Source organism: Acipenser ruthenus, chromosome 37 (genome assembly GCF_902713425.1).
Source record: "Acipenser ruthenus chromosome 37, fAciRut3.2 maternal haplotype, whole genome shotgun sequence".
In the NCBI taxonomy this organism is placed as follows: Eukaryota; Metazoa; Chordata; class Actinopteri; order Acipenseriformes; family Acipenseridae; genus Acipenser; species Acipenser ruthenus.
In genome coordinates this window covers 9,292,112-9,309,313 of record NC_081225.1, presented here as the reverse complement: position 1 = coordinate 9,309,313, position 17,202 = coordinate 9,292,112, and the positions used below count along the sequence as shown (strand labels likewise).

General features: G+C 37.9%; 1 protein-coding gene across 2 annotated transcripts in view; it reads right to left on the bottom strand.

The window, feature by feature from the left end:
• Window positions 1-251: 251 nt before the first annotated feature.
• LOC117968928 (zinc finger matrin-type protein 4-like) overlaps window positions 252-17,202 on the bottom strand; it is an 85,813-nt gene continuing 68,862 nt past the window's right edge. For both annotated transcript variants that reach the window (XM_059008620.1, XM_059008621.1), the window contains one exon: window positions 252-7,214. In XM_059008620.1, coding sequence (XP_058864603.1) covers window positions 7,196-7,214 — 19 coding nt within the window. In that variant the 3' untranslated portion in view covers window positions 252-7,195. The remainder of the gene's footprint in view (window positions 7,215-17,202) is intronic.

The following is a 17,202-nucleotide window of genomic DNA, read 5'->3' as shown; positions in this document are numbered from 1 at the left end:
CTCATTGTGTGACCCTGAGCAAGTCACTTAACCTCCTTGTGCTCTGTCTTTCGGGTGAGATGTAATTGTAAGTGACTCTGCAGCTGATGCATAGTTCACACACCCGAGTCTCTGTAAATCGCCTTGGATAAAGGCATCTGCTAAATAAACAAATAATAATAGTTAGAAAAGTTGTGAATATGATATACACTTGTGTTATTTATTTATTTCTTAATAACAATTATAAACACAGACAAAGAATATAACGCACAGTAAATTTGTTCTAGCAAGCTTAAAAAAAATGGAAGAACAAGAAGACATATTTTTTAAAGGCGTAGATTAATAACTCAGCATAAGATATACAATCTTCCTCTATAATTTCACAGTTAAATAATTTATGGTTAGGTTACGTTGGAAGTGCATCATAGAAATTCACTGCCTGTAATATTTCACAATTTCCTGATAGATATATTTTATAGAAAGAGCATTGTACATAAATAGAATAATACAAATAATAACTGTATTATAGACAGGAAATGTGCAGTATCCATTATGACTGCCTCCTGTGAAGTGTGCGTTCTGGGGATCAATGGCTCCCAATGGGAAAAGCCAGTGGACACAACTGAATAGCTTATGAGATGTTTATAGATGCAGCGAAGCACTCAGTGATGCAGGGCATTCCACACAGTGGCTCTGTATCGATTTGAAATCAGCATCTTTATTCTTCTCCTGGCTTAACGGGGTCATGGGTCACCATTCTGTCACTTCTTGTTTCATCCATTACCATCCTCTTTGTGTTTAGGACATATTTTATATGAACTGGTGTCCATTGATAGCGATGGTCTAAGTCTAGTCAATGCAATTTTTTGGTAGTAGCCTGCTGAAAAGCTATTGCTTTAAAAAACACGTATTAACATTATTACTGACCATTATTGTAATGAAAATTATTTTGTTTCACTTTTTTTGTTACAATAATTTAGAATATGCATAAGGGCCAAGCCTTGTTACTCTTAGCAATAGTATAGTTGGTCTACAGCTATGGCCAAAAGTTTTGCATCACTCTATAGAATGAACTCATTTTGCTTCATAAAGTCGAATGAAACCTGCTGACTAATGTTACCTTAACATATTGAATTGCATACCGCTTTGTAGTTTTCCATATACTGAACAAAAAAACTGACCAAAATGGAATTGACATTTTGAAATCTAACATGAAATACTGTCCTACTATTATGGCTTCCGGTAGACTTTTGCGATATCATTTTGTAGTTTATTTGATTACATGATGTTAAATAAAATATCTAAAAATTTTTATTATTATGTATCAATCCTAAAATTCTAGGCAATGGAACATTTGAAAATGGAAATCAACCAATCCCCATTAAGTTTTTGTTAACATTTCTGTATATCGTTTTATGTTTAATAGTCATTTTGTGATTTATAATACCTCATATTGTAACAGGAATCCTTCTGCTCAGCAGTTTTGTAGTCCTCTTGCCCACGCGACGTCTTGTAACAGTAAGAGACACCTTACATGCAACTTGTTAACTTATAAAATAGACATATTTAACCCTGCAAAGCCCAGTTCTGTATTACGTCTGATACAATGCTTAGCCGCCCCTCTATATTAAATCCAGCCTCACAAGCCAGAATTCTTCATCTGCAGTATCTGCAGCGTTGACGGACAAGGAAAAAAAAAAGTTTTGTACAAGGGAATCTACTGTAGTTACATAAATAAATTAGCGTTCCTCTTTTAACAAAATGCTCGGGCATCGAAGGGTTAAAACAATTGCCAGGGCTTGTCAAATCCATTTCCAGTTCCGATCCCAAGTCTTTTTAGATGTACCATCACACAGCAGCCCTGTATCCTTTTGCGTCCCAAAACTGCATGCGATGGTACTGTATCTCTGATACCAATAAGAGACATCCTACGCACAACGTATTAACTTAGAAAATAGACATACTTGACATTCCCAGAGCTTATTGAAGCTCTTTAGAATGTTGATCCCAAGTCATTTTAGAATGGAATGCGTCACCACATTCCCAACAATCCGTATCCTGATGAAAATCCGACACAGAACTCCAAGAGTGACTCCATATATGTATAACCTGAGTCTATTGGCTGCCTTGCTGGAGCAATTTACACCTAATCTTTCAGGCGTTTCCCTTGTTTAAAGGTCAGCACACATTAATATGTATCCCCAGTATATATTTGATCAGTGTCTATGTTAATCTAGTTTTGTGAACACGACAACAGCACATAATGAATATTTCAAAAGGTCACTCCTGTTCTTAATGCATTTACCAGTGGGGTCCCTGGTCACTGGCCATGCATGGATAGAAACTAGAAGGTTTCTGAAATGCAGTATCTGTTTTGTAAGGAATACAACTAAATATGCATAGTAATTAATGACCAACAGATCCAGATAAGAGTTGTATCTTTTAATATTTGAATACAGGGGTGTCCAATCACAGTCTGGAGGGCCATTCCACTGCAGGTTTAACAGGTACAGTTATATCACTGACTGCTTCAGGGTCTGGATGGAAGTTTCACGGGTTCAATTAAACCATTTAGAACAGGGTTGAAACAAAGACCAGCATTGCAGCTTTGGCCACCTCCTGTTTTAATATATGAGGCTTTGTAATATTCTAAAGGGTTAGAGACCATTAAAGACCACTGATCCCCATTTAAAATTCATATTACAATACCACAAGACCAGTGTGTTTTGAGTATGCAGTGTTTCTTTAAAAAAAATTAAATAAAAAAAATTTAAAAAATCACACCACAGCTAAACAATTTTTTGTGGATTGCAATGTTATCTGTACTGTATCTATTCTTCCAACCGTAAAGTGTTTTTACAAAATACTATTTTAATATTTCAGTGCAGCTCTTTTCAACTGTGTTGTTATTGTGTGGCCAACAGACACTTCAAAAACTCTTTTTTCTTTTCTCTCAATTTTTCTCTCTCATTCTTTCTTTCTAAAAATCATCCAATTTGTAACTACATAAGAAGAACATAAGAAAGTTTACAAAACGAGAGGAGGCCATTCAGCCTATCTTGCTCGTTTGGTTGTTAGTAGCTTATTGATCCCAGAATCTCATCAAGCAGCTTCTTGAAGGATCCCAGGGTGTCAGCTTCAACAACATTACTGGGGAGTTGGTTCCAGACCCTCACAATTCTCTGTGTAAAAAAGTGCCTCTTATTTTCTGTTCTAAATGCCCCTTTATCTAATCTCCATTTGTGACCCCTGGTCCTTGTTTCTTTTTTTTCAGGTCAAAAAAGTCCCCTGGGTCGATACTCATTATTTTCAGGGATATCTGAAATGGGATGAACTTTTTGTTTGTTTTTGTTTTATTGAGTGCTTTCTGATCGAGTGTTTGAAGCCATAGATTAGAAACTGGCACAACCTTGTAATCAACCTCTGCAGTATGATGCGCTGGGGAGACAATGACCCAACAGTTAGAGGACACAGCTTCTTACAAAAGAAACATTTGCATACTGCAATATGAAACGTGTCTCATGAACAGTTGTGCTCGGGGTACCAGATCCTCAGAAACAGGAAGAACTGCTTTCTCTTTTGCACATAATGTATTTTTTTCACTGGTAGCACAGATTTTACAATGTATGTAGTTATTTTATAGTTAGTTCTGAGTAATATTTTTTTTTTATCACATATAAATAAATATGATGACATTTCAAATGTGACAATGCTACAACGTGACCATATGCTTTCACACACATTATGTTTGAATTGTGAATATATATTGAAGTTCCTTTTTCTAGACTGTGAAATAAGCCAACATTTCTCCGCTGTCAGGTTGTGCTGTTTGTTCACTTTAAAGGACGTACAATATTGGTTTTGGAAATCGCTTTTCACGGCAATCACAATGCAAAGCACAATAAAATAATAACAGCAATACATCTTTTTTTTTTTAACATGAGCCTTTTTTTTTAAAACATTCAAGGAAAAAAAAAATCTGTAATAAATTTTAGAACTCTCTTCATAACCTCTGCAACTCCACTTTCTTATTCCAGAAAAATATGAAGTTTGGTCTTACACAAAGGATCCAGATGTAATAACACACTGATATCAAGTTTTTTTTTTTTCTCACTAATCAGCACTAGTGTAACGGGCAGTGTTGTGTGATACGGAGGCTGTGTGGTCCAGTGGTTAAAGAAAAGGGCTTGTAACCTGGAGGTCCTCAGTTCAAATCTCAGCTCAGCCACTGACTCATTGTGTGACCCTGAGCAAATCACTTAACCTACTTGTGCTCCGTCTTTCAGGTGAGACGCAGTTGTAAGTGACTCTGCAGCTGATGCATAGTTCACACACCCTAGTCTCTGTAAGTCGCCTTGGATAAAGGCGTCTGCTAAATAAACAAATAATAATAATAATACACTGCTGTTACGGATTCTGTCCCCAGTCGGGTAACAGCTCTATAACCATGAATGCAGACGAGCCCGGCTCTATTGCATCAGCCTCTGTCCTGCTACACCACTGGTCCGCCTTATGTTAAAGATCCTTTGCTTTGTATACCGTGTATGCAAAATAGGCAGAGCTATTTCAAATACAATGTTAAAGCCAGCGACTTCTTCCTGGTACTTAACCACTTCCTGTGGCTGTAGGTCAATTTCACTCCAAGCGAAATTATTCTTTACTCTTCTTAAAAAGGAGCTAAGATTTCCATTGCATGACAATGCTATGTGAAGAAATAACATTGATTTTAAAAGCCTTGATTATCTTATTAATAAGCTGTTACTGAATGTGACTTTACCTGACTTGTCTGCAGAATCCTTGTCTGAGCTTGCCTGGGGAATCCTAAGTGCTGGCACCAGAACTGGGATAAATATAGTTATAAATTTGGTTTGTGAAAAGTAACTATTATTTGAAAATAATTAAACACAGATTGCAGAAAGTAGCTATTATTTGGAAATAATTAAACACAGATTGCAGAAAGTAACTATTATTTGGAAATATTTAAATATGGTTTGTGGAAAGCAATTATTATTTGAAAATATTTAAATATGAGTAAAGTAGTTGAAATCCATTGAAATACTTTAAACTCTTCATAAATATGCAACTGTAACACACAGCAGCCTAATTATTATCCTGCATTCTAAGCAGGTTAAGCCCTGTCCTTGTTAACCACTCAATGATCTTTTGGAAACTGCTCTATTTCAATTAGATTTAATTTGATCAATTAATTGAGATATTTGAATATTTTATTTCAGTGGGCAAATATTTGAAAACAATGAAGTATCTTTAACCACTGGTTTAATGGCCTTTTTTGAAGTTATTGAATTTAGCATTTTCCTCATTAGGAATCCTCCTCAACCACCATGTAGTAACTGCAAGACTTGGTACATAATTATACATTTCGGGTAATAATTAGGGGTTTTAGTTTTTGATTATTCATTGACTATTTGGGAATAGTTGAAGATTATATATATATTATATATACATTATATATTGGCTTGATTCATGACAAAGCTGCCCGATTCCAGCCTTGCTGAAGCACCCCCAGATCATCACCGATCCTCCACCACATTTCACAGTGGGTGCGAGACACTGTGGCTTGTAGGCCTCTCCAGGTCTCCGTCTAACCAATAGACGACCAGGTGTTGGGCAAAGCTGAAAATTGGACTCATCTGGGGGTGCTTCAGCAAGGCTGGAATCGGGCAGATTTGTCTTTGTGAAGGACGCATGAATCAAGCCAAGTACAAGGTTGTCCTGGAAGAAAACTTGCTTCCTTCTGCTCTGACAATGTTCCCCAACTCTGAGGATTGGTTTTTCCAGCAGGACAATGCTCCATGCCACACAGCCAGGTCAATCAAGGTGTGGATGGAGGACCACCAGATCAAGACCCTGTCATGGTCAGCCCAATCTCCAGACCTGAACCCCATTGAAAACCTCTGGAATGTGATCAAGAGGAAGATGGATGGTCACAAGCCATCAAACAAAGCCGAGCTGCTTGAATTTTTGCGCCAGGAGTGGCATAAAGTCACCCAACATCAATGTGAAAGACTGGTGGAGAGCATGCCAAGACGCATGAAAGCTGTGCTTGAAAATCAGGGTTATTCCACCAAATATTGATTTCTGAACTCTTCCTAAGTTAAAACATTAGTATTGTGTTGTTTAAAAATGAATATGGACTTATTTTCTTTGCATTATTCGAGGTCTGACAACACTGCATCTTTTTTGTTATTTTGACCAGATGTCATTTTCTGCAAATAAATGCTCTAAATGACAATATTTTTATTTGGAATTTGGGAGAAATGTTGTCAGTAGTTTATAGAATAAAACAAAAATGTTCATTTTACCCAAACACATACCTATAAATAGTAAAACCAGAGAAACTGATAATTTTGCAGTGGTCTCTTAATGTTTTCCAGAGCTGTATATATACACACACACACGTGTGTGGAACATCTTTTTACACAGTTATAGATTACATATTGATAAACTCTTTAACCACTAGTTCAGCTAAAATCACTTTTGCCAGCCTCTAAAAATAACCAGCAAACCGACTTTGTTGAAAGATAGAAAACGTGCAAAAACGATTTGCTGGCAGACTGAAAACAGGCGACATTTCTAAAGTTGCTACGGGTTTAAAAGTATTAGTATTAGTAGTCATAATAGCAGTAGTAGTACACAATAAAAGGAACACACTCAGATCAAAAAACTGATCGATTCAATAAGAAATCATATAACATCTGATAAATATTGTATTGAATCCCGGCCACTTAATGTAAAGTATTAGCCAACACATTAACGGCCTGATCAAAATGTTGTTGTCAGCTGAATTGCCACCACTGGGTATCCAGAGCAGTGGCGCTTGGCTTGCCTCTAGCAAAAGTCTTCTGTATTCTGCCTCACAAGCTGGGCAGCACCAGTATTCACTGCTGGTCCCGGTGGTACTCAAGGACAAAGCTTGAATCCGTGGCTGGCAAAGGCTAGATCCAGGGTTATTCAGGATCCGGGAAAAACAAGATCCGAAAACAGGAGGGAGTGTCGGGCTGGTAGTTCAGATGTGCTTCGGAAGTGAAATCCAAAACACAGTTTTCTTTGCTGGGGCGCACACACACGCACACATCACACACGCACACACACACACGCACACACATGTACACACACGGGGTTCCTGGTGGTCCCGGGTCTAGCTTTATCACCCAGTCGAAGCTGATCCTTCCTTTCTTTCGTCTACCGCAACGGCTCATAACAGGTTCTTTAGGCTGAAACACAGACAGGCAGAAATGTTAAAGATTAGAAACTCAGTTGTATTTCTGAAAGGAGAAACCACCCCTTAATCAAAGACGTAATCATTGAACCACGTAAATATCCTCCGTCATCTACAGCCCTTATCGTTCAACGTTTGTTTGGTTTCCTTCTTCCCCTGTCTCCACCTTGCAGTGTGCCTTATCTAAGGGGAAGGTGGCCCTGGGTGCCACTTGTCCGGCCTGCTGGCATTAGTTTTCATCTAATAGTTAATTTATTCTAGGTTTGCCAGCACAGGGGTGGCTAACGCGGTCCAATGGGCAAGGCCACGGGCCAAATTAAAACAACAACGTAAGCATATATGGGCGGGTTTATCTGTCAATTCAATACATCATTCATTTCATTCCATTGGTGGTTAGGACCGCAGGGCACAGCTATCCTTGTGTACAGGTGGCCTCCTATGTGAAGAACATAAAGCACAGTTCAACAATAACACTTTGTACAGTCTTCATTTTTGTGATTGACGGTATAATAAGTTAATACGCTCCGATTATAACTGCGAGAGAATGGAAACAGGGCAAACAGGCCTCATTGCTTCACCTCTGAACTCAGCTGAGAATAAAATACGTCACTTGTAAAATAGCACACTATTTGGGACAGTCCAGGTTTTTCAAGAGTCGCTCATTTCTTTTCTTTAAGAGAAGCAGGACTACGCTTACCAGAATTCATTGGGATGGAATTTAAAAAGCCCGAACTGTCCCAAACTGTCCCAGTGAACATGGAGTCATGAGGTCAATAATATTCATTTAGCTGGTGAGATATAGAAGCAGTGTGGAGTAGTGGTTAGGGCTCTGGACTCTTGACCGGAGGGTCGTGGGTCCAATCCCAGGTGGGGGACACTGCTGCTGTACCCCTGAGCAAGGTACTTTACCTAGTAAAAACCCAACTGTATAAATGGGTAATTGTATGTAAAAAATAATGTGATATGTTGTAACAATTGTAAGTCGCCCTGGATAAGGGCGTTTGCTAAGAAATAAATAATAATAAATAGGGATGTTTTTAATGCATGGGTCAGCTCTGGTTTGTGAACAAGGCTATTCTGTTCACAACTGTGCTTTGCTCCTTTTGCCTGGAGCCTGTAAGGATGATAATTACACCAAGCAGGTAGAGCACTGGATCAAACACCCAGAGCTTAACTGGGCCAGCCTTTTTCAGAGAGCTATGTATAGCCCTAGATACAGAAGCGCTTTAAATATACTTAAACCACCTCTTCAGATGCACTTCTTCCAGATACCCCCACACCTAATTAGAAACATCAGCCATTATAATAATACTGGAATAACAATAGCATGCATTTTAAATAATGCAGCATTTTATCAAGCTTTTAAAAGGCACAATTTCACTTAAGGACACTGAACAATCACAGTGTTAATTACAGAATAGATATCGCTGGGTCATTGCTATTCATATCTACCCACAAACAGGGCAAGTCTTTCACATTAAAAAGGAATCTGTAAACGGTTCTCTCTTAAATGTTTAATATTTTCTTAGGCAGTCTGTCCGCAGGCCTCCTTGTCCGTCTGTCTGTCTGTCTATAAATATTAGAGCTTTGAATATTGGAACACACACTGTTTGAACATTTTCTTATTCGATCTTATAACAGAATTTTTTAAATGACTGTATCAAAAAGATTTGAAAGAACTGTACTGCAAATGAGTGTTTGCAGTATAGGGCTACCATGTTCATTTTATTTAGAGATTTCTTTACTTGAGCCAATTATAAATAAAAGAATATACATTTTTGTTTTATTTTGAAAAAAGAAATTCCTGGAAAACTCATTTATTACTATACAATATATATCATATATAATATACTATATATAATATAGCAGACCCTAATACTGATGCGATACCGACATCAGATGTATTTGTTTCAGATAGCTGGTATCAGATTGCATCAGACACAGCAGATGGAGATCACATTACCTACACTGTTTAAATAGTATTTATTTATATATACAGTATAATATAACAATATAGTATAGGGTATTGTCAATGTCATTTGAAGTCTATAAAATCACAAATGGAATATATAAAGTTAACCCAAGACACTACTTCAAATTTAACACAGAGAGAAGAACAAGCGGGCATAAGTGGAAGCTGAGCAAAAGTTAGAACAGAAGGTAGGAACCACTTTTTTTTACACGGAGAGTTAGAAATGCATGGAACAGTCTACCAGGTGAAGTAGTAGGATCTAAAAATTAAAAAAAGACTAGATTCTGTGCTTTTAAATTAGCCCCCCCCCCTCCCCCCCAGTAGGGGAGAATGGTGCGCTAAAAAGGAACGAGCCTTGATGAGCCTTTTCTCAGTCCCAAACTTTTCTTATGCACACATTGAAGAACACTCGTGTCTGTGTTGAAATCTACTGACCCACAAGCAATGTGTTCGTGTCCATTTAAACAACTCCCCCCCTCTAATATTAACTTTTCCGTACGCCTCATCAGCTAATTACAATTAGTATCTTAAAACGAAGACCTAAATGTATGGCTCCCACGGGGCTGCCTATGAGTGATTATCTCGAGAGCTCGCCACATTGCCCGTGACTCTCACAATAATCAGTCCTGGAGGAAGGATTCATTACTCTCGCATAATCCGCTTGAACAGCTCGAATACAGACAGTCAGTCAGCAGAACTGACCGCAGCGTTTCTGCTAGAAGCTGAGGACAGAGCAATGTGTAATATCAGAGAAATTGAACAGAACGGATTACACTGTCCAGGGTCAACAGCCTATTACATTTCTCCTTTTGAAATACACCAAGGTAACCAACACTCCATTTTATTACCTCTTAATTGCTTTATTAAGATACAAGGGACATCTGTGTCCCACAAATAAAATGATGCCAACTTTCTTATTTTTGCAATGAGGGGCACAAAACAAGGTTTTAAGCTTACTGACAGGTTGGATCTGGTCGTCCAAATCGTCAGTTTCCTCCTCGTGATACTTGAGTCGCTCTCAAACGTGTTTAAAGAAACCATTTGAACAAGCGCTCAGTTCCTTGTGGACCTTAAGGGGTTAATTGTGCATTGAATCTTTTGGTTAACTGCAAAACGACCCAGGAAATGCAAGTGTAACAGATTGAAAAATAAAAAATGACATGTTTGCAATAACATGTGTTTCTTTCAAAACTGCACATTTTGAGCCCTAGTGAATGAATGTGCGTGACAGGTGAGATCTATGCAATTATTTTGTCAGCTACTTTAAACTGTGCCATGGTCTTCTGTGGTGAACAGCTACTACCATATGAAGGTCACGATGGACGTTTTTAATAGGGTTTCTTGTATTTTTTTTTATCAAATGACCATTCAGCGTTTCGTCAGACTGGCTGGAAAATAAATAAAACAAAAAAAAGCATCACCATGGCAACAAAGGGCCTCTCCCCTCAATGCTCTTCAAAAGGAGCATTTGCATCCTAGTCACCGATGCTCTTTCTTTGTAGATCAAAAACACTGCAGCCAGAAAAGCTCCCGCTTTAAAAGCTCAAATCCAGAGCCTCTAGTTTTAAGGTTCACGGAACACTTCAGAACATTGGTATGCTGAGCATTCTTTGCAGCTGATTTACTCAAACTACACTATTTTAGTCTGTTTCTCACACTATACGACTGCAGTCAGTGGTCTCAGTCAGTTAGCAGGGTTAGGGTCATCTCTGTGCCATTCCCTTTCATTGGGATTCCAAATCCTTTCAGAACAGGAACGGTTTAGATAAACATCACAAAGGCTCCCATCCACAGCACGGCACACAGCCTGCCGATGAATGCCGGTGAAAGTCAGACTAGGAAGCAGTAAGTGTACTTGGGAGTGTCTTGTCTCCCTCGGTAGTACAAAAACCTCGACTCCGTCTCAGATTTGATCCACTTGGTAATAATGAAGGTGTTTTAGTGCCACGCCAGACTGTCTGCCTAACACACTGTAGGACTGTAACAAGTTAACTTCAGCGCTTTCCACACCACTCGGACAGATGCTTAGAAAAGTTAACTATAGTAAAAGCATGGCAAGATGGAATAAATTTGTTCTAGCACTGCAACAAAGTAACTGCAGTACTGCGACGGCAGAATTGATTCGTTTCACAGGGCAGCCAGCGTAATGAATAAAAAGATGGCGATGCATAAATTGGTCCGATCCAATCAAAATCCACCATTGTGACAACCTTATTAGAGAATGTTTTGCCAACCCCCAATTCATATTACAGATTCATATTACAGTACATAAAAAATATCTGTTAGCAAACGAGTCGCTCGGCTTCAATCCCATGACTAAAAGGGCAAGGTATATTTAACATGTATTCTGTTAATGTCACGCGTGAAAGCCAGAAGCCTCAGGGATTTATCACACGGGAACATTAATATGGACTGGTTGACCAGGCGACAAATGTTTCACAGTGTGGGCTTGTAGGCTATTAATCACGCTGGCAAGGCAACTTGGACTTCTTTGGTGTTTGTCTCTCTTTTTTTTTAAATTAAATCAGACTTTCTAGTAACTTTCCAGTTTTTTTTCTCATGATTTCTTCAAGGATGCTTATTTACAAAGGGAATCTGCTTGTTGTACGGTACTTTTTCTGGGGTCATAAGCTGTCACTCTCCCTTTATTTTTTTTCTTTGCGCAGTACAACTAAATAACTCCATCGCATTAAAAAAAGAACATACTTTTTATTAGATTATAAACTGCGACATACAAAAACTAGCTTGCAAAACCTGAAAAGAAGTAAGATTACCTTGATTAACATGGTAAAAAAAAATATTTTAACATAAAGCAAAATGCAGAAGCCTCCATCATCTAGATAAGCCGCAGCATGTGTGAACAGGTAACGCTGATGAAGGTTAAACAAATACTGTGGGAACTTGACTGACCTTGGTTGGACCACTGCTGGCACAAAGAGAAACTAAGCTGGCAAAAACAAGGTTTAGCTTCACACACGTTTAGGTAAGATATGTAAGACAGGCGTTTATGATAGCGATTAAGCTGTAAAATGATTATTGGAATCAATAAAGGAAAGCATTTCAATTCGGCTTAAATCTTTCTCGTGTGTGGCTCCTTCGCACACAAATACATGCCTAATTTAGTTTCCTCACAGATATAGCTCAAGATTTCATGCCAGACAGATTTTCCCCTGAATTTCCTGTAAAGTGTAAAACACACACCCCAGAATGTGTATCAGATGCAAAAGACGGGATCCGGACAGAATCCATAAACACATCTTCATTTGCGAGCCCTGCCTCATCCAGGATCCAGGCTCTAAATCTGAATCAAGGGCAGAGACTAGATTCAGTGACAGGGTGACAGATTGATGCACCCATGGGACAAGATAAAAACGTCATTTTCTACAAAATGAATAATAAGGGCATTTGTAAAAGCTGATAAAGCTGGTATACGGAGACAGTGTGCACACACATTATTATGGATCATTTTTCCAATGTCTTGTGTCTCCCCTTATGGGACCTGTGCTTCTGTGTCAGGTGTAATATGATAACTACCCGGCGTTTATTTACAATATAGCCCCGGCGCCTATTGGAGACTGGCGACTATTTGAGACTCGGCGTTTATTATGTAAGATCACTAACATCTGCAAATACTTCAGATGCAATCATGAAAAAGCTGCCTGCACACAACCTTATAGAAACGACAACATGCCTGCAATGTCATTAAAGGTTGTGTCAGTGGGTAAGCATGGCCAATCAATGAAAAATTAACCAGCAACGAATCTTCATTGCAAAACAACCGCATGAAATACTGTGTTAATACAAAAAATAAGTTCATACTGTTGGCCCATAACACACTCAAAAATGCTTCAAACTGTTTAAAGATTAACAATAAAATCAATACAAGAACCAGGTTTATCACAAAATCAAAGCAAAAGTGACTCATTTGTTTTTGTAAGGTGTACATTGATACATATGATTATATTATTATTCATAACCTGGCGTTTAAAAGAGACCCGGCATCTATTTACCATATTTCCCAGCAGCCCCGGCGCTTATTAGAGACCCAGCGAGTACTGCAGACTGGTGACTATTTGAAGTTTTACTGTATATTCTTCTAACAAGTTTCTCACATTGCAGTTGCTAAGGAGCACCTCAACTGACCTATATTCCGAGCCATGTTGTGAAATGCATGGTGGGTCAGAAACGTGTTCTGTTGAGATCACAAGATAAATGATCTCAGGATCTCGACAGAACGGGTTGAAATGTCCTCAAAGAGCCACCGTAGATAGCAGCTACAGAAGCTATAGAAGACATTTACAATGGTTATAGTTTTGGATCAGAAGGGTTATTATTTCATAAAGGCTGTTTTTTTTATGTTAGTACTCAAACAAATCCTAGACGCATTGAAATACACAAAGAAACTTATTCAACAGCAAATGTTTCGACCACAAGTCTTTCTCAAGCCATTTACTCTGTCTCTGTGATTAACCAACCAGCTGCTTCCCCTATTGACAAACATGCTTTCAGACAGTAACATGGTTTGACCCAGAAGTGCGAAATGACCGTGGGAGTGCAAGATTCACAGGATTTCCTGCAATAGGGCATGGGAAATACCTAAAAAGTTTATTGCACAGTAAATGCACAGCAAAGTTTAATAAAGCATAGTGACAGCATGGTAAAGCATAGATTTGGCAAACAATGGTAAACCACGAGAATGCATAGAATAACTGTATAACTGCTGTTCAAATTTTTACAAGGACATTTGAGAACTTTTTTTTTAACCTCTAGTACCAAATGCCAAGTTTTTGAAAATACATGTTTGCTATGTGTTTCTTTCAGAACTGCACATTTGAGAATGAAAGCATTTTTTTTGTAATCTAATCACTTTAAGGGTTAATAATAGTGGATGGTTCATTCAAGCAGTTTATTTATGCTCAAATTTTCCCATATCTCTCTGCCAGCTCGTATTCTCTTAAACAGTTTAGCTCCAGGAGTATATTACTAGTGCTATTTAATTCTTCAAACATACTGCACATCAGATTCATAATTTTGACTAGAGAAACCCTGAACGCAGCATTGTTGTAATGACAGAGATCACAAACTCAGTATCAATTGTTTGAAAACTTGAATTGCATTATCTTCAGAAAAATTGAACCAGGCGTCAAAAAAAGAAAAAAAAAAGTACGGTAAGCGGTAATGGAAATACTGTAGACTGCCAAAAAAAAAGGACATTCATTTGTAATCTTGATAGGGAATGCTTTCTATAATGATTTTTCCGGAGGCAATAACTTGAAGTTGTTATTAAATATAAAGGTAGCCAGGGAAGCAGTGGCTGATTTAGTGCACATCGAGTCACAAACGATTCTGGGCAGGAATTCAAGATTTGAAATGGAAGATCATTGTATCATTCTAATACATTCTACATTCTAATACATTCTAATACATTCTGCATTCTAATACATTCTAATACATTCTGCATTCTAATGCATTCTACATTCTAATGCATTCTACATTCTAATATCGGTACATTCTGCTCTTTATGGTTCCAGCAATACATGTACAGGGATTGCACCAAATCATATAGAAACACTCACTATAACGCTGTCAGTAGGGGTCAGGTAGGGCCACCATTGGCAGTCAGAGACTTAGGGTAAGAGTCTTGCACCTGAATGTTACACTGATGAAGGCACAAGTGAAACAGTTTTTTTTTTTTTTTTTTTTAAATTTCAGTACGCTGCAGTTATACCTCTTTTCAAACCTATATATGCATCCTAGTATCCTATTGGATCTTGATTCTTCTTGGACAGGTTTGCTGTTTTTGAATCTCTCCTTCTCTCTCTCTCTCATTATATAGTGTATGGAATGCTTTCTCTAGACTAGGTTCGTGTTTCATGTTTCATGAACCCAAAGGGCAAAATCCAATGCCAGTTAAGAGCATATGGTTCATACACACTTAGAGAAAACTAGACAGCGAGCGTTATCCTGTAGTGAAGCCTGCATCAATCCCAAGACCCTCTGTTTATCAGAGGTAAGAAGATACTGACTCAGGAGATGTGCTTTGTGAAGCAGAGCTAATGAAGAAACAGCGACAGAGAACATTAATCGAACATCCTTGCAATATCTCTCCTTATCGTGCAAATGACACATTAGATAGAGCTGTCAGTCATTGCAGGATAAAACATTAAAGTGTCAAGAATGAGTTTGCCTGTCTGTGTGCCTGTCTACCTGTCTGCCTGCCTGTCTGTGTGCCTGCCTATGTGCCTGCCTTCCTTCCTGTCTGTGTGCCTGCCTACCTGTCTGTCTGCCTGTTTTTATTGTAAAAGAAACCCCTAGAGATTCAGAATACTGTCTGTCTAAATACTATACTAAATTGTAACCAGTTTATATTAATTGGGGTCAATAAGAGGATTACATATATTTAAAAAGGTGTATGCGTTAAACACCTGCTGTGTATATGTATGTATATTATACTGTATGTCTATTCATGCATATTAAAATGAATGTGTATATATCTATAAAATATATATCTACCTTAATTTAAATTGAATTGTTTTATTACTAAATGATATTAATCATAATCTGTTACTCTATGGGTGTGCATTTACTGAATATTTTACTGGAAGATTTGAATTACAAAGAAGTAGAAACTACTATAGCATACTTTTCCTATATTTCAACATGCACAGCACTGTATGGTATGCAAGGACCAAAAGATAAAAATAACTATCCATTTTACTGACACAGCAGTAGACATGTGTACATCTTTTTTTTTTTGTGAAATACATTTTTTTCTGACACGCAGATGATAATCGTGGCTCAGTATCGTTGAGCTGCACAGGTGCATTTCGAATTGCAATGGAATTTTCTGTAAACAGGGCAGAAAAAAACAAACATACAAACCAGCTTTTAGCAATTGTCCCTAAGCCCCTGGTTTCCATTTAGACTGCACCAAGCACAGTTCTGCTGTGTGACAGCAACTGAGTCACAGAGGCATTTTTACAGTTGCAAAAATCTCATTTGCATTCATTTCAGACTAGTTTCTAAAACCCTATTTGGGTCCCACGATAATACCAACGAGGAACCCATTTAAAAATGTGGGCAACACTTTACATCAAGTGTCTAATTACTGTGTATTTACATAGTATTTACTTAGTAACTACAGCTGTACTTACAAATAATTACAATGTTATTATGCATAGTTACAATGTACTTAATGTGTAATTTGTTTTGCATGATATAACCCTAACCCTAACTCTAATTCTAAACCTAACTCTAACCTTAACCCTAACCCCACTCATCCTAACTCTCCCTAACCATTTTCTGATACAATTGTGTACTTACATATATCATGCAAAAAGATGTACATGTGTAACTGTGAATTCTCTTTTTTGGAAGGTTGGTTTGTCGATGGTGTGTCCGTATTGGTGAAGCCTTTTTCTTAGTCGCTGGGTTTCTCCCACATGCAACGCAATCAAACACTTTTAAAAGCCAATGAAATCAATTACTTAGGGGAGACTAGCCAAATCGTGAAGACTGTGTCCAAATTCAAGCGCATCTTATTTTGGGCATAGAACATACATTATAGTTCTAAAATCTGAAGTCGTCCGAAGAAAGATAGAGAGAGAAAGAATGAAAGGAGAAAGAGAAAAAGAGAAAAAAGGAGAAAAAGAACGTAAGAAACGTAAGAGGGCAGCAGTGTGGAGTAGTGGTTAGGGCTCTGGACTCTTGACTGGAGGGTTGTGGGTTCAACCCCAGGTGGGGGACACTGCTGCTGTACCCCTGAGCAAGGTACTTTACCTAAATTGCTCCAGTAAAAACCCAACTGTATAAATGGGTAATTGTATGTAAAAAATAATGTGATATCTGTATAATGTGATATCTTGTAACAATTGTAAGTTGCCCTGGATAAGGGTGTCTGCTAAGAAAGAAATAATAATAATAAAAGAAAGAAGAAAAAAGTAAGAGAGAAAGAAAGGAGAAAAAGAAAGGAGAAAAAGAAAGTGAGAAAAGAAAGTAAGGGAGAAAGAAA